Source organism: Saccostrea echinata, unplaced genomic scaffold, assembly GCF_033153115.1.
Source record: "Saccostrea echinata isolate AGI-Se365-2 ecotype Australia unplaced genomic scaffold, CSIRO_AGI_Sech_v1 ptg000025l, whole genome shotgun sequence".
Classification (NCBI taxonomy): Eukaryota; Metazoa; Mollusca; class Bivalvia; order Ostreida; family Ostreidae; genus Saccostrea; species Saccostrea echinata.
The window spans coordinates 13,582,817-13,610,108 of NW_026889774.1; the positions used below are offsets into that span (position 1 = coordinate 13,582,817).

Sequence of the window (27,292 nt, forward strand, 5' to 3'; positions counted from 1 at the left end):
GCTAGTGACCTAGTAACAGCGCCACGTCAAGATCGGGCTAGTCATCCTGCCACCTGTATAATGACCATCTCACTACAACTACAACTGCTAATAATACAATAGGCTATCATAATCGTTACATTCACCCTAAAACTGAAAGAAATCGATTGCGCTATTTTGGTTTTAGCCTCGTCCCCTGGCTCATCCTAATGACGCGGAGTACACGAAGCAAAACAGGGACAAGGAACCAGGCTAGTCAATTTTACGCTGGTGTTCCTCTCACTCGCACGAGTCGTTTGCCTAATTTTTTTTCTTAATTTTTTTCCCAGCTTAATGTAGCCAGAGTTTGTCAAGATTTTCTCGCAAACAATCACATTTGCCCACTCGACTGGTCTACGGAAAGTCCATCTTTTCCTCATCGAACATCTGTGGGACTAAGTGGACGACAGGGTTCGAAATGTCCAATCTGGTCTCTTTCAACTAAGGGCTGCCTTGTCGGAAGGGTTGAATAATATCCCCATTGGAAGGATAAACACACTGATGAACTCTATGCAGAGAATCAAGACTGTGACAAATGCGCGAGGGAGACATGGGAGATAATGAGAATTTTCGATTTATCTTTTTAGAATGAACATGCATTAAAGATAGATAATTGAAAGAAAACAAACAAGCCCCTATAAAAATTAAAATGTCTTCGAAAAGGCGAGAATTTAAAACTGTAAAAGTGTGGCACCAGGTGGATTTGCCCACTGTGTTAATAGTTTGCTGTTATACCAATCGAGCTATTCTGGCTATATTATGGCTATAAAAACGGCAATGTGAACCAGGTTGTCAAAAACAGGTTTCCTTATTTTTTTGTAGGTTTTTTGTGAATTAAGACCCATGGGCAGGGGTGCCCTTAAAAAAATCCTATCTTAAATTATTCATTACACCACAATCTATCAAAATATCATAATTTTATTTAGGGGCAAACCTACCCTGAAGGACTTCTAGGCCATAATTCATGCAAAGATCGGTTCTTTAACGGACAAAATAATGATTTGGCCAACTTTAGAGGTTAATTTTAAAGTTGCAAATAATAAATTTTAATAAATCTAATAAAAAATAAATAATAAATTTTAGGTTCATTTGAAAATTTTGGACATAAATTATATGGTAGAAAAGAACTAATGAACATTAAATTTTAAATGTGATTTTTCTGGGAAATTTTCTTCTATCGGTCAATTCTTTTGAAAAGAGATGGGCGAACACAGCGTGCAGAAAGCCTACAGCTCCAGATATATAAAAATCATGTTTAATTAGTATTTTCAGTATTTAGAGTAAAGTTCTCATTATTGAAATATATGAAATTATGATAAACAAAATTTTTCTGAGGAAAATTTTCTCGGCAAAATTTATTCTTTTATTTAAAAAAAAATAATGTGGTATTCGTGGGATTCGAACCCTAGCAATAAAAATTCTCAGCATCATTTTCTTTCAAGACTAGCACGCTAACCACTAGACTACACAAGTCCTGATGAACAGGAGCATTTAAATCATGTTTGTGATATGACCTTTGGCTTAATGGACTTCAAGTATTTCTCGAAAAGATGCGAACGATATGTCATAAAAGTATATTTTTAAGGTTATAGTGGGTCTTTGCTCCATATTTTAGGAAATCAAAAAATGTATATTTTTATGCAAACTTCGAGGATTAACTTTCAAAAAAACGGAGCGAAGACCCACTCATATCGAAAAATAGTTTTGTAGTATGAGAAAATGACTCTTTTTGCCCTCTTTAGTGTGTGTACAATTTTTCATAATCAAATAATTTCAATCTTTTGTGATATTTTTGCAAATTGTAGAGATTTTACATAAAGTATATTTTAATGTTAGATGAAATATCAAGGAAAATTTTTAAATTTAATTGAGATTTAATTTTTCAGATTCATGTTTGTCACACTATAGGTTTTTCGCTCGTCATGTTCACCCATCTTCTTGTGAATACATTCTTTGTATGAAATCGATATTTCGTTCTTACTCTAGGTGCTTAGTCTACAATTTTAACGGGAAAACCATCGTACATGAAATCTACTTATGTTCCAAGTTATACTGAAATTCGGAAAAAAAACTGTACGAGAATTAATAGCGTTTTAAAATTTTTTTGACAGGCAAACAGACAGATGACAGACACCCGGTGACCTATTACTAATAGAACTAAAAAGATGGAAATTGAAAGGTTTACAGACATTGAGGCATTTTGATCAGAAAAGTTTAGGATCATCATCTGGTTTTCAAATGTGAAAACAGACAGACCCAAACATTCTTAGAAATGGATCTGCTCTTTTTTTTTTTTTAACATGTAACATGTTCTTATTCAATTTGTCTCCAACCTCAGGGGTTCTCAATGCACAGCTTTAGTCATTCGTTTTCAAAAATGAAATGTGATATCAAAGGCGTAAGGACTGACCAACCAAGATCTAAAATACGTTAATCTCCTGTAAAAATTCTTTTAAATTCATGAAATTTGCACACAGTCACTTTTTAAAAACATTTTATGTAGTCATGTAATACATCATGCCAACATTCTTTTATAAACATTAAAACAAAGAAACAAAACGCTTTACAAACTTAACAACTGAATGTTATCTGATCTGCTTCACAATTACCATGAACAAGAAACTGTGTTACTTTTAAAGAGAAAAAAGGTACAATTCTTTCTAATGTAGCACTACATATCATCAATCACATGAAGTCCAAATATTTAATCACTGAGAGGTATTTATAGGAGATGTAATAAGAAGCCAAGAGATCTTATTCTATACTTGAATGAAGAAATCCAAAATAAAACTTGTGTCATAGATTAATTCCAGAAAGTAATTCATGACAAAGTTGACGGTAATGTCCCTTGTCACCGGAAATTCTCCTGACCTGCAGGCCATTGTAACTCTCTCCTTGACAAACTTCTAATTCCATCTGTACATCTGATTTCTCTAACCGAAACAAGTGATCAGAAAACTGCACAACTTTTCCTTTATCACCTAATTCCAGAATGCGTTTAAGTTCACAAAGAATATCATCCACAGTGCGTGTAGAGGCCAGGTTAATGTTAGAGTTTACTTTCTGAATATTCACCTGATTATCATTACCCTTGCTTTTTTGGTTTGATATTGAGAGATCAATAGCTTTACCCCCATTAGGTAAATCTGAGGGGTGTCCTTTCATTCCAGATGAATTTTTGTCATTCTGAAATCTCTGTTGACACTGCATTAGATCCATGGCATTTGTAGTCAATCCACCATAATGTCCATGTTTTTGATAATCCATCTGAGCATTAGACCAGTTGTAAGATGAAAATGGCAATTCACTTTGAGAAATATCCCAACAGAAAGTTTTTCCACTTACATATGGGGGAATGTTTGCAAGATTTGAGTTGTACACTACTGTACTAAAAGTTGCTAACCCTTTTTGTTGACAGTATTGCTGAGGAGATGCCTGCGGAACAGAATTAGAGCGCTGATCCTGGAATGTTGAGTAACTTCCTGAGTTTATACATGGTGTCTGTAAGTCACTGTCTTCCATGTTTTCAGTTTCATCACCATCTGAATTAACAGATGTTACATGACCATGCGTGTCTGTAATACTTATCTGAGGTTTGTTTGTAAACTGTCTCTGCCTAAGTTCTGACATAAGTTCTTTGGAAATTGATGCATTCATACTGACCTCCTCATCACTGTTAGTAGTGTCTTGGGAATCTTCCCGTATCATCTGTAAATTTTGAAAATTTGTACCACTTGGAGGAGTGCTTGCTCTCTGCATTGGCTGAGTAAAGGAATGAAAAAGAAGAGACTGAGGGGGCGAGTCTGTTCGCTGTCCCAATAAACAAGTTGGAGGGCTTCCTCTCTGATAATTCTGTGGTTGAACCAAATGGAGACGCTGCAACTGCTGATATAGAGATGATGTCTGTGCATCTGTTTGAATTTGACTATTATGAGAGAAACTTGGAGAAGCAGGTGCAAGCGGTGGTGATGGAACTGGGGAAGGTGGCATGTTGTTGTTCTGCAAGTATAGAAGGCATTAAGTTGAATACCTTGCACTACACATAATTCAAGGACCTTAACTTTGAGTCCTTTTGGGTTTCATACAAATCAAGACTTCAATTAGAAATAAACAAAACATTTGGTTTAAAGAAGAGAGGATGATTGAGCATCATCTTTGAAAGCCTATAAAAGTCTTCTCAATGACTCTCAATGAAACTAATAATGTGAATCAACTGTACACTAAAGACCTTTTGTACCGTATATACTTGCCTATAAGTTAGTCCGCCTATAAGTCAGTTGTATTTTTTAAGCTTCAATTAGGGGGATTGACCCACTAAAATACCAACCATTTTATTACTCGCGTACAAGTCGGATAAAGAGTTTTGAACCAAAGTTTAACTCCCCCAAAACCGACTTATAGGCGAGTATACATGTACCTTGGAGTACCAAACATAAGACAACAAACCTAAAGATATATCAATTGTTATACTGTGAACATGGCTTATTTACATGGGTTGTTAATTACATGAATTAGTAGTGTAAAGTGCACTGCCACAGCATATGATACGCCTGTCAAATATTGTTCAATTATCATGAACAGTTTAGAGTGCAAGAGAAAACTTGATACAAAGATTTCGATGATTTTTCCATTCTTAATGTTTAATGTGTAGTTATTATTTAGAACAAATAATACATCATATATTTCTCAACTGGTTAGTTTTACAATTGCCCTTCTGCAGCTTTATTTATTGTGCTTTTTATGCCCCCGTATTGAAGATTCTGGGGTATATAGTTTTTGCCCTGTCCATCCGTCTGTCAGTTTGTCCACAAAAACTTTAACCTTGTCCATAAAAACTTTAACCTTGTCCATAACTTTTGATTGGTTGGAGCTATGGCTTTCATATTTCACATGTGTATTCCTTGTGACAAGACCTTTCTTTGGGTACACCCATATTTGACCTTTTGACCTTGACCTTGGAGTTTGACCCAATTTTGCAAAATTTTACCGAACATTAACCTTGGCCATAACTTTTGAACAATTTGTGCTGGGGCTTTCATACTTCACATGTGTAATCCTTGTGACAAGACCTTCCATTGGATACCAACACTTTTGACCTTGACCAAGGAGTTTTACCTACTTTTGTAAAACTTTAACCTTGGCAATAACTTTGGAACGGTTGGTGCTAGGGCTCTCATACTTTTGACAAGACCTCCCTTTGGATACAAACAACTTTGACCTTGGAGTTTGACCTACTTTTGAAAAACTTTAACCTTGGCCATAACTTTTGGACAGTTGGTGCTAGGGCTTTCATATTTCACATGTGTATTCCTTGTGACAAGACCTTCCATTGGATACCAACACTTTTGACCTTGACCAAGGAGTTTTACCTACTTTTGTAAAACTTTAACCTTGGCAATAACTTTGGAACGGTTGGTGCTAGGGCTCTCATACTTTTGACAAGACCTCCCTTTGGATACAAACAACTTTGACCTTGGAGTTTGACCTACTTTTGAAAAACTTTAACCTTGGCCATAACTTTTGAACAGTTGGTGCTATGGCTTTCATATTTCACATGTGTATTCCTTGTGACAAGACCTTTCTTTGGGTACCACCATATTTGACCTTGACCTTGGAGTTTGACCTTCTTTTGAAAATCTTTAACCTTGGTCATAACTTTTCAGTGATTGGTGCTTCGGCTTTCATATTTCACCTGTGTATTTCTTGGGAGAAGGCCTTTCCTTGGGCACCATTAATTTGACCATTTGACCTTGATGTTTGACTTACTTTTGAAAAAACTTTAACCTTTTCCATATCTATTCAATGGTTGCTACTAGGGCTTTCATATTTCACAGGTACATTCCTCGAGACAAAGCCTTACTTTGGGTACCAACATATTTGATTAGCATTTGAGAAAGTTTAACATTTGCTATAAGTTGCCATATGGGGGCATCAGTGTTTCACAAACACATCTTGTTTATTAATGATAAGCAATGCTACAGCCTAATAAAACATCAAAGCAATTATCTGAACAATTTAGAATCTACACTACCTCATGAAGGTTTTGAATAAGTTTTATCTCTTCTGGCCAGTTGTTCTTAAGAAGAAGATTCTTAAAATTTTTTTCTATACATTTCTATGTAAAAATTTTATCTTCTATTGTGGCCCCACCCTACCTCGGAGGCCATGATGTGTATAATATAGAATTAACAGTACTTCAGGAAGCTTGCATTTAAGTTTCATTTTTTTCTGCTCCAGTGGTTCTTAAGAAGGTTTTTTATGAATTTTTCCTACATATTTAAAATAAAACTTTAATTTCCTATTGTGGCCCCACCAAAGCCCCAGGGGCTATGATTTGAACAATTTAGAACCTACACAATCTCATGTAGCTTTCTTATGTTTTATCTCTTCTGGCCCAGTGAATCATGAGAAGAAGATTTTTAAAAGAATTATTCCTATAATAAATATTTCAATGTGAAACTTTGATCCCCTTTTTTGGCCCCACCCAACCTCTGGGGCCCAGATTTGAACAATTTTAGAATCAACACTTCCTCAGAAAGCTTTTACCTAAGTTTCATTTCTTCTGGCCCAGTGGTTTTTGAGAAGTTTTTAAAGAATTTTTCCTACATATTTCAATGTAAAACTTTAATCTCCTATTTTGGACCCACCCAATCCCCAGGGGCCAAGATTTGAACAATTTAGAATCTACACTACATCTTGAAGCTTTCACACAAGTTTCATCTCTTCTGGCCCAGTGGTTCTTGAAAAGATTTTTTAATGACCCCCCCCCCGTGGTTTTTGAGAAGAAGATTTTTAAAGGTTTTTCCTACATATTTCAATGTATAACTCTGATTCCCTATTGTGACCCCATCCTATCCCAGGGGGTCATGATTTGAACAATTTAGAATCTACACAACCCCAGGATCCTTTCACATAAATTTCAGCTTTTCTGGGCCAGTGGTTCTTATGAAGAAGAATTTTTAATGACCACACCCTTTTTTTGTCTTTTCTAGATTATCTCTCCTTGTAAGGGGGCTTGGCCCTTAATCTTAACAATTTAAACTCCTCTTCACCCAAGGATGCTTTGTACCAACTTTGGTTAAAATTGGCTCAGTGGTTCTTGAGAAGAAGTTGAAAATGTGAAAAGTGTACAGATGGACGGAATGACAGCTAGAAGGACAGAGAGACAACAGACAACAGGTGATCAGAAAAGCGCACATGAGCTTCAGCTCAGGTGAGCTAAAAATGTGTTTGATGATTCTAGGTCTAATAGTTTTCCAGTTTTGAGCCAGACAAGATTTTATCATATTTGGCCATAAAATCTTAAAGTTCACAGCAACCCACTTTTAATGTGCGACACATCTTCTAACTAAGACGTATCAGCTGACAAAATTTGATTATTCTAGCCTCATAGTATTTAAGTTGAGCTGAACACTAAAAAGCTAACAGACAGACAGATAGACAGACATAAACACCATACCATAAAATGTCCTATGACAAAAATAAAAAAAAAACAATGTGATTACTTCTGTGATATACAGTACCAGAATAATGCATATAAAGTTAATTCTGAATAAAATGTATACAAAAGCACTTGTACATAGAGGGTTGTTTCTCTATAAGCATACATGCCAACTTTCCCGATTTAGGCGGGGTCCTCCCAATATCGGGATAGCAAAATTGCCCTAATTTCCCAATTTTAAAAATATTCACCCTAAAATTTCCGATTTTCAGAGTTTCCCTACCACCATATTTTGTTTATTCAACCCATATTAGTCTCCTTATTTAACACACGCAGAATTACTTCTTACTTGAATGCACACAGCTGTCTTATATAGCCTGGTGCAGTTAGGGGATTACACTTTTCAGTTTGAAGGGGTATGCAAGGTAAAACACATACATTTAGGGTTTAATTAAATATCATTGTATTAAAAACCAAAATTAAATACAGTGATATGATAAATAAAAAATAAAACTTGAATCCATGTTGATCATTTTTTAAAACAAAAGTAGAAAACTACAAAGCATAGCTGCTGGATTTATCAACAGGGGCTTGTCTTCCGGATTGTTAAATGTAAAATAAATTAATAAAATTTTGAATCTACTTAAAATACACTTTAAAAGTTGTTATGATAAAGATTCTGACACTTTCAGTCAAGAAAAAACACATTTAAAAAAAACGTACCACATCTATATACATAAACTCTACAGGGATGAAAGCTCTCTTCTTGGAAAAAATACCTCCACCCACTTCAGCGCCTATTTCTGGACTCTAAATGATTAATTCATTTTGTTGTCATGTTTCTGTCCCATACAGTAATGATTTTCCTAAATGTTGATGTGTTTGTCAGTCGTCAATACGTGTTTAATCAACAGAAAATGCCGGCGTGAAGCGTTGTAGTTCATGACCTCATGAATTCTCAAAAATTAAATTCATCTCTTAAGTTATGACAAGGGAATACCCACTTGGCACTGCCAAGACTGCAAATGTTCATCATGTTCAAGATTATAACATTTTTATTTTGGGGGGGGGGGGGGGGGGGGGTAGGGGGTAACCTTGTTTTAAATACTTGTCAATCTTAAGAGTAAATTTATTTCTTCAAATTGTTTTGTATGTGAGATAAAATTAATCATGTCTACTTAATAATAGGGAATAAAATGACACTTATATTTAAAGGTACATACCACAAAAAAATTTTCTTATCTCCCATCTCCAACAAAAAAAACAAAAAAACAAAAAAAAAAAATTGCAATTTTTCCATATTTCTTTCAATTTAATGTTTAATGTTTATAAATAAGGAAATTCTAGTTGTGTAAAATGTAAATATAGAATCTTACAAATGTTTCCAAGAAACTTTACAGTAATTAAACCTCATATATTTTTTAAACTTTGCAAAAAATTTAATTAAACTGAAAGTTGTACATTTCCCATTTTTCACCAAATTATGTGTCTTGGTTAAACATAATGTTGTTTACACATGTAACTAAACAGATATCACTTCCTTAGTGAGAGAAGCACCTATTTAAGTAACTATATTTGAATTCTGGAGGGATAAATTATGTTTGTGTTATCCTGAAGCTGAATTAATAAGTGAAATCAATATTATAAATTGAAAAAAAAGGGGGTAAAAATTTATTTCCATGACAAATGTCGTGAATTTAAAGCTTTGAAAATTGTTGTCCCGCTCAAAATCCCCCATGGCAATTTTCAAAAGTTGGCATGTATATATGTATAAGGCTGTTTTCTGGCATTTAGAACTGCAAACTCAACACCATGTTGCACTCACTATTGAAATAGCACCCAGAATGGAAACAATTATTTAAATAATGGTTGAAGACACAAGTCATACCAAACCATTATTGAAAAAGTTTTTACAATATAACATTTAACCTGGGGTTAAATGACTGATACCCAATGTTGAAAATTACATACATAAACTCAAAATTTACTCCTTTATATGATATAATTTCCTCAGTGTTCAAAAAACATTTTTCATCAGTGTATAAAGCGTCCTTAACAGTAATGTTTGGCCCTGCACTCTCAGTTCACAATCAGTTTTGTGTCAAGTTTGAGCTTCTGATGTTTCTCAATGACAACCAATAGCAAATTATACACTTTTTCTAAAAGTGCTTTAAAAATGCTGAAATGATTTTGGGTAATAGTTATGTTGCACCCTTAAGTCTTAAGTGCGAAGTATGACTTTCCAATGTTTTTCACCAGAAAGTTGGACATAAATAAAACACTTTTCCTGCCAGTAACCTTGAACTAAGCCAAATGATTTTTGGTCAAGGTCATGACATATCCTCAGGTCATATTAGCAATCTTTGTGTCAAATATGAGCTTAATATTTTTACCATTACATAGTTATGGCTCTGACATGAGTGAACAGACAGAAAAAAACAGACGATTCCTATATACCCCCCAAACTTTGTTTGCGGTGAGTTTAAATATACATCAGTGATCCCAATAGACCTTTAATTTAGAGCTCCCAATTCAAATGCTGTAAGTAAGATGCTGTGACAGGAGGTAATACAAAAGCAGACAGAAATCAGTACACCATAATACATCCACTGATGATATGCATATATAGAAACAAGCAAAATTACCTCTCCCCGATATTAAAGTGTTATAATGATATAAAATTAAACAAACCTGTTATAAATACTTGGGATAAGACTTTTGCATGGAGTAGTCCTATAAGATGAGGAAAGCTTTTTGTATGCAGTAACTGAACAATACTTGACACAGGAACACCTTTTACTCTGTCAAATATTGTCAGTTTCATATAAGAAGAGAAACTAGAACTGTCCAAAAGGGACAAATACCCCCCGCTGGGTTTTTCAGAGAAGGTACCAAATCACTAATGTTTTCTAGATGTGAGAGGTGTTCACAATTTGCTTAAACATTTAGAGTGAAAATTTAATTACTCATTATATTTTTTAATGAATGAAACTAAGGTGCAGCCTAATAAAACATCAATACTAGTCACATGCTAGTAATTACAGTGTTTTTTATTACATTGAAAAAAATAGTTTGCAACTATATGTCATCTTTGTGAGACATGACACTCTGCAAATTGATTGTTGAAAAAAAAAATCATAATTAATTATACAAAATCAAATTGATCTTAATATCTTTATATCAAACTCATTTTAAAAATAAAAGGCTGTTTCCAGTAACTATGTGTTTTGACAGACATAAATAACAATTAAGAGACTCAGACAACAGAGATCTTTATTTCTTTCTGCTCAATTCCCAGGAGATATAGATAAGACCTGCTTGATCAGAGATGCCCTAACAGCTTCCCACACTGAACTCATTAATTAATCTTTAACTGGATGCATGTCCACTCATTACTCCCAAGGGACAAATGGATTTACACTATCTGCTGTGTAATGTAAAAACTGTTTTTAATACTTTGTGATTTTTTTTTTACTTCTAATGAGTAGTTTTAAGCTGTAGTTCACATTTTTGTACAGATGTTCTAGATTCTATATCTCAAACCTTAGACATGAACCCGAAATGACTAAGTCAATAAAAATAAAAAATAAAAAAAACACCTGTAAAATGCAGAAAAATTATCAAATAATGTTGAAAATACCAGGTGAACATCTTCATATGGTAAATAATAAGTGTACAAATTTCCAAACAAATCTATGCAATAGTCTCTGGGAACAGATCCGGACAAAACCACACAACAAAAATGAAAAAACACCTGTAAAATGCAAAAAAATTATCCAATCATGATGAAAATACCAGGTGCACACCTTCATATGGCAAAGAATAAGTGTATAAATTTTCGGAAAAATCCTTGCAACAGTTTCCAAGAAATGGTCCGGACAAAATCTCGTCTACAGACAGACGGACAGACAGACAGACGGACAAGCTGATTCCAATATACCCCCCCTAAACTTCGTTTGCGGGGGGTATAATAAGAATATATTCATTATATTTCATGTTCCAAGGTAGGGTTCAACTGTTTATTGCTTGGAATGTATTATAGAGTTATATATATATTAGGAATGTCAATGAGTATTTGACCACTCGCTTGCATACCGACTATCAACTATTTTTTACTCAGTTACTTTTAATAATATGTTAATGCATAATAATTCTAAATTGAACTTAAAAAATTGAGAGAATTTTTTCCTTCATTTTATCTATTGTGTCAAAGATTAGAGACCATTCAGCATGGATCCAATCATTTTTTTTAAAAACAGGAATGATTACAGTACAGAATATGAAATTGAACCAATATGACAAAACTAAATTGTTATTTTCTCAACTTTTGTTCCACTAAAGCCCTCGATTATTCGACTAGGATATCTGAGTGAAATTGACATCCCTAATATATATATATATATATATATATATATATATATATATATATATATATATATATATATATATATATATATATATATATATATATATATATATATATATATACATGAGGTCAAAGGTTAAAGTGTGTGAAGAATGATCTATATTGCTCCATGAAAAGGTTAAGGAAATAAAGACCTAGTAAAACCTGAATTTACAAATTCACAATTATCTAGTCTTTGGAAGTATTGAGTGAAAGTCATAAAACAGTCTTCTAAAAGCAAGAATGGTATACGTTATGGACAACATAAGATTTGAACCTAGCTAGTTTTAAATGAACAATCCACAATGACTTTAGAGACATGATCCTGTGTGAAAGTAGTTTACAACCACATGTCAAAAGCAAGTGTTATAAACTAGTCAATATTAGTATTCAGAAAAAAAAGAAAGATCTGGGATGAGTAGAGATAGCCTCAATATCACTTTGATTTCAAGCAGGGTTATTCCCCTTGTTTTCAAGTACTGTTATCACCTGTTTCATTTTGAACCCTTTTGCCCTCATCATCGGTGGACAAATTAAATATAAAGATACAGAGTTATCTTTCTTTTATCACAGCTGTGTCTGGGCGTTCAAAATGGTAAAATCCTTTGCAAGAGTGCTTGGGTGTATACAGTGGAGTCTCGTTACAATGTGACGGTAAAATATGATACTGAGGCCAATGTAATAAAAGTATCCATTAAAGTGCTGTTTCGAAATTTAACCTTAAGTTATCCATGGATGGGGGGTATTTTTTTCCCTTGTTTTCTACTTCTGTTCCATTTAATTTCCTCTATTAAAACATTTTGACATATTGATGACTTATCTTGTATGTATGTATGTATGTATATATATATTTCTTCATGCTGTTAAACTAATTTTCTTCATTTCTAATGCATTATGCATATGTTGTAGTAAATGTGGCTATGTGCATTTATCCCTGCCATTTTCTTTTCCTTTGGCTTCAGTGTGTTTTAAGATAATTTGTTCATAAACATTTCACGGAAAAATGCTTTTGTTAGTGGGTTATTTAATTTTTTCTGTAATAGCTGCCATGTTAATTCCCATACTAACAAAGAAAGACAGACATTTTATTGTTTATATTTATATCTGTATAAATAATCCTATTAAGTAGGATTAAGGTTAAATATTGTATTATTGATATGTATATCACTGCATGTTTTATTGATTGTAGAACCACTGCTCAAGGAATCTATACAGGTGGCTTGCTTAGTGACAACAAAGTATGGATAAATGACTGCAGTTTTCATAAAATTTTTCAGTGGATATCACCATGTACTGATAAACAACAATGGTTTTCAAAAGAAATAAGGGAGATAATATTCGGTGGATGTAGATATTTTTTATTTAGCGGCTCCTTAAGTGTCTGCTATCTATCAGTACTGAAGAAATAGGAATGAATTTGGGGGGGGGGGGGGGGGGCAAAATTTTTACATCATAATATTGAGTCCTGGTATTTTTGGACATCATAAAAAATATTCCTATTTTACATAGATTTGCCAAGAAATGTTTTTTTTTTTGCTTCTTATTTCCAATGTAAAAAGCACTGTATCGTATCAAACTGTCAATGTAATAATGAGATTTCACTCTCTAACACAGGGTGAAAATAAACCTGTATACAGTATTATTTTTTCTTGTTTTCAACACATGGTTTTTTTATCATTGTATTTTTTCCTCTATTCTGTTGCACCTTTACTTTGTTAGTATTAATTTTAATGCTTTGCCATATACTGCAAAAGAAATGATAAATAAATAAAACTACAGTGAATTAAATTTAAATACAGTGTGCACTAAACTATCTTTCTGCAAAATTTAATTTTTAATTATTCTTTTGAATATTTTTTAAACAACAAATTTAAAAGCGTTTTTTATTACAGCAATGTTAGTATTACAAAATTAAAGAGAGAAGAAGCTGTCATGGTAAGACAATATAAAATTTTCAAACTTTTTAGTATTATTTGCAGGGAAAAGGGTAGTTTTTTCCATATTAATTTTGAATCCAGTAATCATAATGGATATTTTCTCCAACAGTTAAGTTTGATTTACATTTTCCAGCCAAGTTGTACCTCGCTTCAGGGCCACCAATGCTGAGATTTTCTCAAATCTGAGATTTCTCAGAAAATTTGAGTTTTTCTCACAAAACTGTGCCACCAAACAATTTTTTTCTCAAACTCAGACTTATCTTTGAGTTTTTTTTTTCAAATCTGAAAATTTTCTCAAATCTTAAGATTTCTCTCAAATGTGCGTACCACCACCGTTTTTCCAGACACAGCTGAGAAAAAAAATCTGAATCTTGTGACTGGTATGCAGTAGTCTCAAATAAAATCTTGACCTGAAATTCCAATTTGTACTGAAATTTTGTTGATAAATAGGGATCAACTAAAATCAAACATGCATTAATTAACTGCCCCAGGACACGTTCTCTGTCACATCTTATACACAATTTACGGAACACTCAATAATATGACGTGTGGAATTTAGCTATATATCGAACATTTTGCTTTTGATTAGCTAGAAAAAAAATCATTCAGTGTTAATTGCTTAACAGCAAGTTGGTGCCTAGTATTTAAGTCATATTTTGATGGTAAAATTTATTTCCTTTGACCACTTAGAAAATCATTAATTTATTTGTCAATTTACAAAAAAAAGAAAGATAGAAAAAATGTGTTTTATTAATTGAAATTAATTTTAATTGGTAAAACTGCAAAATATAGTTTTGATCCACCTATCTACTTTTTGTAATCTTTCTACATGTAATGTCTCAATGGCGGAAGTGACACCTCAGTGTATGTAACTGTGCGTTTATGTCAACAGACGAGTCAAGACCACAAACTTTGGATATGTTTTGGTAATATTTGACTGTAGGGATTTTTTTAACTGGGACTCGCTAAACAATTATTGTCATAAAGGTCGCAATGGAATCCTTACGGTTGAATGACACGAAACGACAAATAAATGATGAAAGAAGTGAAGGATATGTGTTTTCAAAATTATACTCCAAAATATTGCGTAAACAACTAACTACAAGGTAAATTCAATCTTTCATTCAACTAATTCATGTATTAGAAAAAAGGTTGCATATAACAATGAGAATAAGTCTAAGATTTTTCTCAAATCTCAGCTTACATAAGTCGAACTCAGAAATGTTGGTGGCACGGTGTTATAGGAAAATCTCAGCTGAGGCAGAAATCTAAGATTTGAGGTTAAGATTTGAGCTGAGATTTTTATAAAGTTGGTGGCCCTGAAGCCTGATGTGATTTTATGTGCTGTTTACTTGAAGCAAGCATTATGGGTGATTTATGCTGTTGAGAGAAGTAGTGGTAATACAGTACAATTCGTTTTTTATCATACCGGTTTTATATCATACTTCTTTTTTTATCATAGATATCTGAAACACAAAACCATTTCTTAATAATTCATTATAAATTTCGTCTCTTATTATCATAGGTAAAAGTATACACTTCGCTTACTATAATAGAAAATTTCCGTCTGTAATATTTTTTTCACACCTTTTCACTCTTGGGGCAATCAACAAAACATAAGATAACACCTATCTACACCTGTGGTTCATGCACTGTCGCTTGTCTATACACAATGGCTTGATTTTCACTTTGAAATTTGCCGATAGTGAAAGACTGGGGAGATTAGTCACACTTCAGTGCACTTACCTGAGCGATTGACAGGGAGTCTGTTTATTTCATGAAGTACATGACAGGATAACATAAACTCTTTTTTTTCATAACTTATTTTCTTCCTATGTTAATCCTGAATTGTACGTTCGTAATAAATACGTTTTACCAAATGTGTTGAAACTAAATTTAGTGTCAATATTAACCCAAGCTTTCTTACGCTTGGTGTCTGGATCAATGTTCATAGTTAATTACGCTTACAAAACTACCCGATTAATTAAGGAATAATTAAGTGAAATTAACTCTTTCACCAGTCTGTCCAAGCGGCTTTGAATGCATATGCTCATCAGTGTATCAATTAATTTTAATTATACGGCGACATTAAGTGTAAATAGGTAATTTTTTTATGTCTACTTTGGATGAATAAAAGAAACAATTTGAATGCATGCTTTGTTGCTGTGTTAATTTATTTAATATGTGACCCCAAAAAAAAAAAAAAAAAAAAAAAAAAAAAAAAAAAAAAAACGAAACGAAACGAAACATTGGTAATTTGAATTGACCATAAATTGAAAATGAAAGTAGATCAAAATAAACAAGATGGATGCCAAGGGATCTAGAAGATTAAGTTTGAAGCGTATTAAGCTTTATTTAAGTGAATTTATTTATAATAAAAAGTTGAAACAGTAAGTAAATATTGTGAAATGATATGTCAGTTGACTTGTATTTCAAATAAACCTAAAAAATCGAAATTATATGTAACGTAAGATGTATAATACATCCAATAATTTACACAAACGTCATATCGTCAGCCGTCCGACATGAATTTCAGCCGACTATGGTTATTATAAAAGTCGCTTATTATAAAGTTTTGGCCTGACAAATAAACTATGATAATAAACGAATTGTACTGTATATGTTGATGAGAAAATTGCTGTTTGAGTGATGTAGGTTGTGAAACATGTGCTGTTTATTTGAGTGTTTAGGTGGTGAAATGTGTGATTTTCAAGTGTTATAGGTGGTGAAATGCATGCTGTTTGATTGTTGTAGTTGGTGAAATGTGTGCTGTTTGAGTGTTGAGGTGGTGAAATGTGTGCTGTTTTTATGAGTGTTGTAGGTGGTGAAATGTCTGCTGTGAGTGTTGAAGGTGGTGAAATGTGTGCTGTTTATTTGAGTGTTGTAGGTGGTGAAATGGGTGCTGTTTGAGTGGTGAAATGGGTGCTGTTTGAGTGGTGAAATGGGTGCTGTTTGAGTGGTGAAATGGGTGCTGTTTGAGTGGTGAAATGGGTGCTGTTTGAGTGGTGAAGGTGGTAAAATGTGTGCTGTTTTACTGAATGTTGTACATGAACACATGAAATATGATTTGTTTGAGTGGTGGTGAAATGTGTGCCATTTACAAGCAGTGAGTGTTGGTGTTGAAGTATTTGCTGTTTACCTGAAGTGAGTGTTGTAACCGGTGAAATGTGTGCTGCTGCTGAAGTTCTACCCCTTTGCCAGGATCTCGTTGACATTGTTTCTGTAATATAGAAATAAAATGATGGGACAGAAGTTAAAAGCCTGATTTAACAGTTAAGAAATATGTTGTCTAAACCTACTGTAAATTATTATTTTTGAAAACACATGCTCATAGGCTTTGGTGATTACCTAGAGATTTTCAATAGATGACCATCTTAGCCTCACCTGGGAATAAAAGTCCTTTGTACAATACATGAATTTTATAATTTTGGTAAAGGACTAGGGCTGCCACGATTAACTGAAATATCAGTTAACCACGAATCAAAATCTTTCGGTTCGATTCGGTACGTTTTTCCCAGACTTTGATTCGATTCAGGTTTGATTTTTTCAAACTAACATCCGCTGTTGTTAGGTGCATTCTGATTGGTTAATTGGAAGAAATGACGGCAAATGATGTTAATGTAAACAAAAACACGAAAATGGTCGCGAAGAAGTCGGCGGGGGACTACTAGATAGAATGGTCTATCGTTAAAATGATAAATGTCCTACGGACCCAGTTGTCCCGAGACACAGTTAGATTATTCTAACTAGGGGACTACTTCCATTTTCTACACTAAGATGGCACAGAAGATTAGTGCATTTAGGCCACACTTATCTGCCACACAATTCTGAATTTAGAGGACCTGAATTTCGTATTTCTTTTTAATATTGACATAGTTTTGAATGTGAAATTAATCATTGACTGTATTGTTACGACAGCAATGTGTTTCGGCGGTTTGATATCGTATTGGTGAATCAAAAATCAGGGATCGATCCAACTGTAATTTCTATTGTGGCAAAATACTGTAGAATCCTTATTTTACGGGAGAACTTAATATCGCGAAATGGCCCAAGGGCGTCAAATCGCGAGAAAAATAATTCGCGAATGGGTGATTTATCTAGAGATTTAACCTACATTAAAGCACCATCAAAATAAAAGCGTGTAATTTTATTTCGCGAGTGGTGCTTCTCGCGTAATTACGCGATTATTTATTCCTCGCGTATATTTAGGAATCTACAGTAGCTTTTGTAAGCAAATCACCAATACTTTTATGTTTAGCATAAGCAATCATGGAAGTTTTGTTTGAAAGATTTGTATGCATGTTTTCTCTTTTAAAACTAATGACCATTATTTTAATAATTTGAGTTTCAGACATTTGATTTTTGGTTCACACTTTGTAATTAGAACATTAGGTATTTCCTTTGTTTTCTTGGCTTTACATTCCATATTATCTTAAGAAATCTAATAAAAGTGTGTCTTATTATTTATTTTGAATTATAAAACATTGCAAATTTTATGCAAAAATAAAAAAGGTTCTATTTCTTATAATAAGATCAAAATTATTCGAAAATCGACATTTTTGTTTGAACCAAATTGATTCGAAAATTTTCTGATTCATGGCAGCCCTATAAAGGACTTTTCTTTTTAATATCACAATGTAAAATGTTTGTCCAATACATACTCAGGTGTAAAGAAATTTTTAACTGCTCACAAGTAACAGATGAATTACAAAGAACTGGGTATGTTAAGCAACAAAAATGGCCCTGTCTCTAAATTTGTTCAATATTTTTTTACAGACATTATTAATATAAATTCAAATTGAGGAATATAAGGGGCAAGGTCATGAAAGAAAATTACGACACAGTTGAATAGTTTCTACCAATATGTATCGGCCGGTGTATGAGTTTTGATAAAAATATCTTGAATTGTTACCTTTAAAACTGATTGGGAATTGTGAGACCAAGGTTGATCAGGAGGTCAAGGTCAGAACAAATTAAATAATTGAATATATCTAAGAAATAAGTATCAACATATCTTGAACTGAGCCAAACACAAAGTGTGATGCTTGGACAGATGGAAGGACTGAAGGACAGGACAGAAGACGGACATTACAGTAATTACCCTGTCCATATTCATGGCAGGGCATAAAAATGAATAATCATGACTTGTTCAGGATTTATCAGATTTTTAAAGATGTTTTTCTTTACATTCCAATGTAAAACTTTCATGTAACAAGAATATTTAAGTTTAAAGAACTTTAGGAGTGTGGAAAATAAAACCCTTTTAAGTTTCTGATAATTAGCAAATCAAAATACATGTATAACCAGTCTTTTGATTCAATATCATCTGTTCTATCTTGTACAATTAAGCTTATTTGACATTATAAACCCCTGCGTTACCTGGAGTTCCTGACATTCTTGCTGTAGCTGTTTGAGACTAGAATGACTATTGTGTCGAGAACTCGACTGTTGTATGGTCTGGTTGTAAATTTTTTCTAGATGTGATTGATATTTAGGTAAATTGGCCAGTCCATCACTAGCTCGTCGTACTGGAGAAAACCTCTCATTTGGCAGATGTAAAGAATTTGCAAAAGAATTTGGAGCTAAAAGAAAAAAGAGGTACATGTAGACATTTCTATTTCATGATACTACACATTATATGTGTTTAGGGACCAATCTCTACCAAATGTGACAAAATTTATATTCATTTCACATTCTTTTTGGACTAAGGGGAAGGGGATGCATTCTTCATTCAAGTACTGTTGTCTTCACTCTGCTCTATTTGATCTTCAATTAATATACATTTTTTTTTTTTCAAAATCTCTAAGACAGAAGTAGTACATAAAAACTGAACTTTGATCCCAATACGGATCGCTATGTAAATTGAGTTCACACTCGATCTGGATCGAAGTCCACTAATTGCATGCTACTGCAAAGGCATGAAACTTACGAAGTTTGGATTCTGTTTGATGTTGACAGTTTCACTTGTGAACATTCATGTTGTCAGAACAGAAAGTCTAAATAAAATTTTGTTTTATGTGTTTGTTGTATTTATCAATGATATCACGAATCGCACAAGTAATGGACTTTATTTTAGTTTTCAAGTTGACAGTATTAAATCTTTATTGAAAATTTTTTTGGACAAGTGAAGTTGAATTTCGGACAAGTAAATGTCTTGGTCACCTGTCTGAATGGACAAGTAGGGAAAAAGTTAATATTGAGCCCTGGATACCAGCATTCATTTACTTCACCACTGTTTTTTTTTTTTCATTTGAATTTTATTTGTTTTTTTAATGGAAAATATAACATGATCAATTTTTTAAGAAAAGTAACATTCTGATTTCCATGTAATTGATGGAGAGTCAATGAAATGTCCATAATCTAATGAACATGATGCCAAAAGGCCTTAAAGGTCATCTGAGTATACTACAACACTGTGAAGGATCCACAGAATAGCAATTTGATGATTATATATCAAAGCAAAATAAGCTGATAGAAGAAGACATGCACGGATCTAGAGGGGACACCCCATAAATATGGTCTTCATAAGGCTAAAAATTAATATTGCATTAAAATTAATATTGCATATTACCTAAATTGGTTAAAATTGGTTCAGCCATTCAAGAGCTGAAAATGTTAAAAACTATACAACTGACGATGAAAGAAAACAGAAAGCAATAGGTCTCCTAAGTGACTTAGGTGACCAAAAATTATAAATAATTTTCACACATAATGATCAATAATAAAATATATGAATCAATCCAAAGGTAAAGGGGATCTAGTTTTGATTAGTTCCCACTTCACTGAGTGACTCAAAGGACCTAAAAACTGACACTAACTTGATGCAACTCTCTCTGGAAGTGACATAGTTCCCAGTGCACTGCCTCTTCTTGGTGTTCGTATTGGCTGAAGGGACAATTTTTTCTGTAGTTCTTCAGGAATCTCATGTATGGGGTTGGACATTGCCAAAGTGTGTCTCTTACTTCTACCTCTACTCGCCAAGTACCTGTAATTACAATATCTCAGTTCAGTAGCAAGTAAAGAAAGTCCACTCTACAAAAATAACACTGCTTCTGTCAGAGAACATAATTCAAATGTACAACACCAACATTAAAATAAGATCCCCACAAACCAGTTAATTTTGGTTGCCTATGAACATTGACACCCATTCTTTATATTGATTCCACAGTGTCTCTGAGACAGTGTTCTGCTTCATAAAGGTTCTTCATGTGTCAAGTTTGGTAATGATAAGCTCCATACTTATAATGATTATTTTTCACTTTAGTATTTCTTGTTTCAAGTTTTAGTATGAAATGGTTTCCATAGCTGATTCCAAATCTTCCGCGATTAAAATCTATATAAAGCAGAAAACTGGTTTGGCCAGTTGTGTTCACTAGAGCAGTCCATGCAAGTGAAAGCATCTTGTATATCCTAAAAACCTTGTAACAGTAGATGTTTTATCGAAAAGAATTAAAATGATGTTTTAGATCTTTTTTCTTGTGTTTTGTTTAAGTGTGCCATCAATGTGAAAAAGGGTATGGCAAACTTTATGGCACATTTGACAAAAAATATTTTTTTTTAACTCAACAGCATAGCTATAAGTCAATACTTCAGAACATTTAAATAATAATTAATATTTAAAATAATTGGGTGTAAAATCTAATTAACTTTCATGTCAAAGAACCAAAAAGCCCTGTTTTTGTTTCTAGTAAAAAGGTCTAGAAATTCAGACACTTCTGACATTGTTGTAATGAAATGAAACTGAAGCTATATCTTTCTTTCTCATATTACTTTATAAGGGAGTACATTTAGGTGAGTACAAGTATTAGACAGTCAATTTTCTCTATCTGGAACAATCTTATATAAGACAAGAAGCCTATGATGCCGTCTGACCTTTGAACTGCTTCAGGATCAGGCTCTTGGTCAGACCCTCCATCCTCGTTCTCCTCCACAGTTAAAGGTAAACCAGCAGAGGACAACTGGGACTGCAAGAAATTCATCAAGTCAAATCAAAAATATCAAGTCTTCTTTATCAGTAGTTCAACAATTTAAAGCATAAAATAGCCTATTACTAACCCCTATAGAAATTAAGATATTAAACATTAATTGAAATAAAGTTTCAATGATTATTTTTAAATGGCAATGTTTAAATGTAAAAATAAATTTGTTTTAGTTCTGTTTCAACTGACTCCATATCTCTTTTATCGTCGCAAACCACAGGTGTTGTGTTCCTTACTTCTATTTCCACAAACCCCATTTATGGAAATAGAATGGATACAAAACCCGTGGCTTGCAACAACTTATTTTCCTTAATTACAAATTTATTGCCCCATAACAATTTTACATCTTTTGTCTTAATGACCTTGACTTTGTCCAAATGACATCAAGTATAAGCTTTTACAATTTTGGCAAATCAAAATTACCGGTATAGCCCAGACAGGAATGCTACTACATTTCTTACCTCTTGGGTCTAAAAAAAAATATCATGTTATAAGCCTTAAATTTGGCAGGAATGAGCTTCTGTAATTTCTACATATTGATAGTCTTAACAAGAGTTCTACTTTCTGCTTTGAATACTCCTCCTTAACCTTCATAAATGAACCTTGCCACAAAACTATACATCTCCTTAAGTCAAGGAAAATCTTTGTTAATGAAAATATCATTCTACAATTCCAGCAAAAAGTTATCTGGAAAGAATTTTAAAATTTTGAACTTGGCGACCTTTAATCTTTCTGCTAACATGAGACTAACAAACCTAGAAAGGCAAAGAGCTAGGTTCACTTTATGCATAAAATGGCCCTGTAGATATACCAATTTATTGACTAACACCTTATGTTCCATTTTAAATATCAAGATAAAGTAGAGACTTAGTGCTTTCATTTCCTATTAAAATTTTTCTCCTTAAAGACCAAGTCTTGGAAAACAAGCTTTATGGAATTGCAATGTTCTTGAATTTTAAGGAAAACAGGTATATTTAAGTACTTTCAGAGAAGAAAAATAATATGAGCGCACCCTCTGATCTAAAAAATAAAACATGTTTTGTAATCCTCAGAAACGGTTCTGTCAGTAAATAATTGCATATTTTAGATCAGAGATTGCGCTCTATATTAAGTATCGAAAAATAGCTTTAAAAATTTACAGTTTTTGTAGAATTGTTCAGGATATGAAGAAAATGACGCATTTCATGACGTCATAATGCATTGACTAGCTAGAAAATTACGTCATTTTTGGTAGATTCGCAATCGCCAAATGTCTAAATGAAATTTAATGCATTGTCAACTAAAACTAAGCAGTTTCAGTTTTTCAGAAATTCACAGGGCCAAAAAAGACCCTAAGTGAACCTTGTTCTTTACAGGTATTTAAATCAACAGGGGCAAATATGTGCATATATTTAGTTGGACAATTATCAAGCAAAGAGTTTGCAAGATAAGGAAGTCATTTGAAGGGGATAACTGAAGGGGATAGCTGAAAAACCATTTGATCTTTGACCTTTTGACATGTAAATCAAAAGAGTTCATTCACTAAAGCCAACATAAGTTCAATTTCACAAATATAACCCCTTGCAGAAGCAAAACTTCCCCATAATATCCCATAAATAATTCCCACTTATAAACAAGTATGTTATGATATCTGTAGAAGGAGTGGTAACATGGATCAAGTTTTGAGATTTTTTTAAAGTTCTTAATAGCCTTTACATTATCACTGATAAACTTTGCCCTACCTGGCTATGAGAAGGAAGTGCTTCCTGACTCCCCGAATTTCCAGGTAAACTACTTCCTCCCTGGCATATCTGACGTGCAAACAGATGAATGTTAGCACCCCCATCTGATGCTCTCCTGTTCCAACCTCCTCCTCCACCTGGTGCCAAAATAATATTCTCTTTTACATTGTAAATGCAAAGTGCTGGAAATGTATTTTTATTCTATATGAACTTACATAATCATAAAGCATTATAAAGCATCTTCCAAATAAAGCTTCCACAATCTGTGCAACATATAAAGCTGTGGCCTGGACAAAAATTTTACATTTTTGAATGTTGCAAACTTGACCTGCATGTCCAAATAACCCTGGCTCAAGGCCATAACACACTCTCAGATCCTAAGCACATTTGTGTAAAGTATGAGCACTTAATATTTCTTCATTAATAATCTTTAACATGGTGATTCAAACATATTTATATATGTATATACAGTGAAACCTGTCTAATTTGACTTGCACTGAGAGACAAATTTTGTGTTGGGATAGGCAGGATGTCGGATTACCAAGTGTACAGAACATGGAAAATAGTAAAATGGGAATGAAAATAAAGATCAGAATTTACTGTGAAATGGATTGCAAAGGTATTGGATTAGAAAGTTTTCACTGTATATATTGGTGGTATAAGTGAATTTACCGTATATCTCAAGACAATAAGGGACAAAATTTGAGGATTACACCTGCATTGTACTTAACTATGCTCCAATCAAACTGTACTGTCACATTGTTGCATAATCCTATTTACCTATGATTCATGCAAGTTATATGGAAGGAAATTATAAATACAACTAGACTCTTGTTGCCATGGCAACAAAAAAGTCTTCCGTTCTTCTAAATCTGTAAGAATTTGCTTTTTTCTGTGTAAAAAACATACATATCATATTTACTGTGAAAGAAAACAAGAGGCCCAAGGGCCTTAACGGTCACCTGAGTATGATAAAACAATTTCAAGGATGCATAGAGTATAAAATGAACTGAAAGGTGAAGCTTTGTTGCCCAAAAGCAAGAAAAATAGGGTGATCATGATCAACAAAATAATTGGTCTTAATATTCATTAACAGTTCATAAATTAGGTTCTAATCTGTTCCCCATTTATCACTATCACTATACAGTATATTAACAAATTATCAATGCTTCTGTACTATTTTAATCCTTTGTTGAAATCTCTTACATTGGCATCTCTTGGTCTTTGATGAATATTTAATAAGACAAGTTATTTTTATCTCATTTTTATTTATCTACTACATGTACTTACAAGTCTATCTGATCATTAAAACTATGAAAGTACTTTTGTATTATACAATAAAAGTTTTTGCATAATTCTCTATTTACCTTTCAAGTACATTATTTACAGTGATAAATTATCAAAAGTAAATGGCAAAGGGGAATAACTCCTCTCAGTAGAATACAAACTAATAGAGCCCTGGCCAGGACCAGAACACTTGACCAAATGGTCCAGATGTTCAAAAATCTGGTAAAAATTCCCTTCCTTATAAAAACTTTTACTCTGTTTGCCTCAGATATGCCCAGGTGTGGAGAAGATTTTTAAATAAATAATGCATTTTTACTACAGATTCACTATATTATCAATAGAGCCCCCCCCCCCCCCAACCCGAAAACACCAGAGCTTCTGACCCTGGGACCATATGTTTGCTCATCATCACTTTGTTTATCTGCTTAACACTAAGGAGCAAACAGGATTATTTAATAGAATTAATGCATTTTCACTATATTATCAAGAGCCCCACCCTCACACCAGCACATCTGACCCAGGGGTCATGAAATTCACTACTCTGGAAGAAGCACACTTGCTCATCATAACTATACCCTTAGCTTCTTTGCTTTTTTAACCAGAAGAAGAAAAGAATATTTTCAAAGAAATTTTGCTTTTTCACTTTATAATCAATAGAAGCCCCCCCCCCCCCCCCCCCCCTCACCAGAACCCTTAAATTTGGGGTCATAAAATTCACAATTTTGGAAGAGGCATCCTTGTGTATCATAACAATGTACTTTAGCCTGTTTAAGCAATACCCAGGGGCAGAGAAGAAGATTTTCAATTTTCAAAGAAATAATTCACCTTCACTATAGGATCTATATAGCCCCACCCTAGCACCAGAACTCCTGTCTCCGGGGCCATGAATTTCACAATTTTGGAAGAGGCATCCTTGCTTATCATAACAATGTACTTAGTTTGCTTAAATAATACCCAGGTGCAGAGAAAAAGATTTTTAAAGAATTAAAACATTTTCACTTTATAATCAATAGAACCCCTGATCCTGGGGCCACGAATTTCACAATTTTGAAAGAGGCATCCTTGATTATCATAACTATGTATTTAATGTGTTTCAATAATACCCAGGAGTAGAGAAGAAGATTTTCAAAGGATTAATGCATTTTCACTATATAATCAATAGAGCCCCGCCCTAACACCAGAACCCCTAACCCAGGGGCCATGAAATTCACAATTTTGAAAGAGGCACTCTTGCTCATCATAACTATGTACTTAGTTACTGAATTTAATACCCAGGAGCAGAGAAGAAGATTTTCAAAGGATTAATGCATTTTCACTATATAATCAATAGAGCCCCGCCCTAACACCAGAACCCCTGACCCAGGGGCCATGAATTTCACAATTTTGGAAGAGGCACTCTTGCTCATCCTAACTATGTACTTAGTAAGTTTATTTAATACCCAGGAGCAGAGAAGAAGATTTTCAATGAATTAATGCATTTTCACTATATAATCAATAGAGCCCCGCTCTAACACCAGAACCCCTGCCCCTGGGGACATGAATTTCACAATTTTGAAAGAGGCACTCTTACTCATTATAACTATATACTTAGTTAGTTTATTTAATACCCAGGAGCAGAGAAGAAGATTTTCAAAGAACTAATGCATTTGCAAGTTATATAATCAATAGAGCCCCGCCCTAACACCAGAACCCCTGCCCCTGGGGACATGAATTTCACAATTTTGGAAGAGTCACTCTTACTCATCATAACTATATACGTAGTTAGTTTATTTAATACCCAGGAGCAGAGAAGAAGATTTTCAAAGAAATAATGCACTTTCACTATATGATCTATATAGCCCCACCCTAACACCAGAACCCCTGACCCTGGGGCCATGAATTTCACAATTTTGGTAGAGGACTCAATGCTTATCACAATGATGCCAACAGTTTGACTGCTTGATGTCCAGGAGTAAAGAAGAAGATTTTTAAAGATTGCATTAATTTTGGTGGTTTTAGCCCCACCCCTCAGGCCCCAGGGGGGCAGGGACCATGAAATTCACAATTTTTGTTCCCCTTCACCCATAGATGCTATATGCCAAATTTAGTTGAAATTGGTTGAGCGGTTTCAGAGAAGAAGCTAAAAATGTTCAAATGTTAACGCACATCGCACGACGCACGTCGCACGACGCACGCCGACGGACAAAAACGGATAGCAATAGGTCACCTGAGTGACTCAGGTGACCTAAAAATAACTGGAAAAAAAGTCCTTTCAGTACTTAAGGTACTTTGATTTTCATTATCAATCTTGTATAATGCATTTGGCACCTATAAGAGATATACGTAATATATCATTAGCAATTAAAAAAAAATTGTTTGCAATCATTTCTAAGACAAACAAACAGACGAACACCGTACTATCATAAACTTCACTGTGTGTATGTTTTGGCATAATTGTGTATGGTGTTATAAAAAAAATATAATGAATTAAGTTAGTATCACATTAACCTAAAGTATCTGAGTTT

At 33.6% G+C, this 27,292-nt stretch overlaps 1 protein-coding gene across 1 annotated transcript in view; it reads right to left on the reverse strand.

Moving 5' to 3' along the window:
- Window positions 1–2,495: 2,495 nt before the first annotated feature.
- LOC133192053 (serine/threonine-protein kinase SIK3-like) overlaps window positions 2,496–27,292 on the reverse strand; it is a 45,810-nt gene continuing 21,013 nt past the window's right edge. Inside the window, exons 11-16 of the mRNA XM_061327893.1 lie at window positions 23,502–23,638; window positions 21,674–21,765; window positions 20,620–20,786; window positions 19,181–19,383; window positions 16,941–17,021; window positions 2,496–4,017 (exon numbers count right to left, since the gene is read on the reverse strand). Coding sequence (XP_061183877.1) covers window positions 2,815–4,017; window positions 16,941–17,021; window positions 19,181–19,383; window positions 20,620–20,786; window positions 21,674–21,765; window positions 23,502–23,638 — 1,883 coding nt within the window. The 3' untranslated portion in view covers window positions 2,496–2,814. The remainder of the gene's footprint in view (window positions 4,018–16,940; window positions 17,022–19,180; window positions 19,384–20,619; window positions 20,787–21,673; window positions 21,766–23,501; window positions 23,639–27,292) is intronic.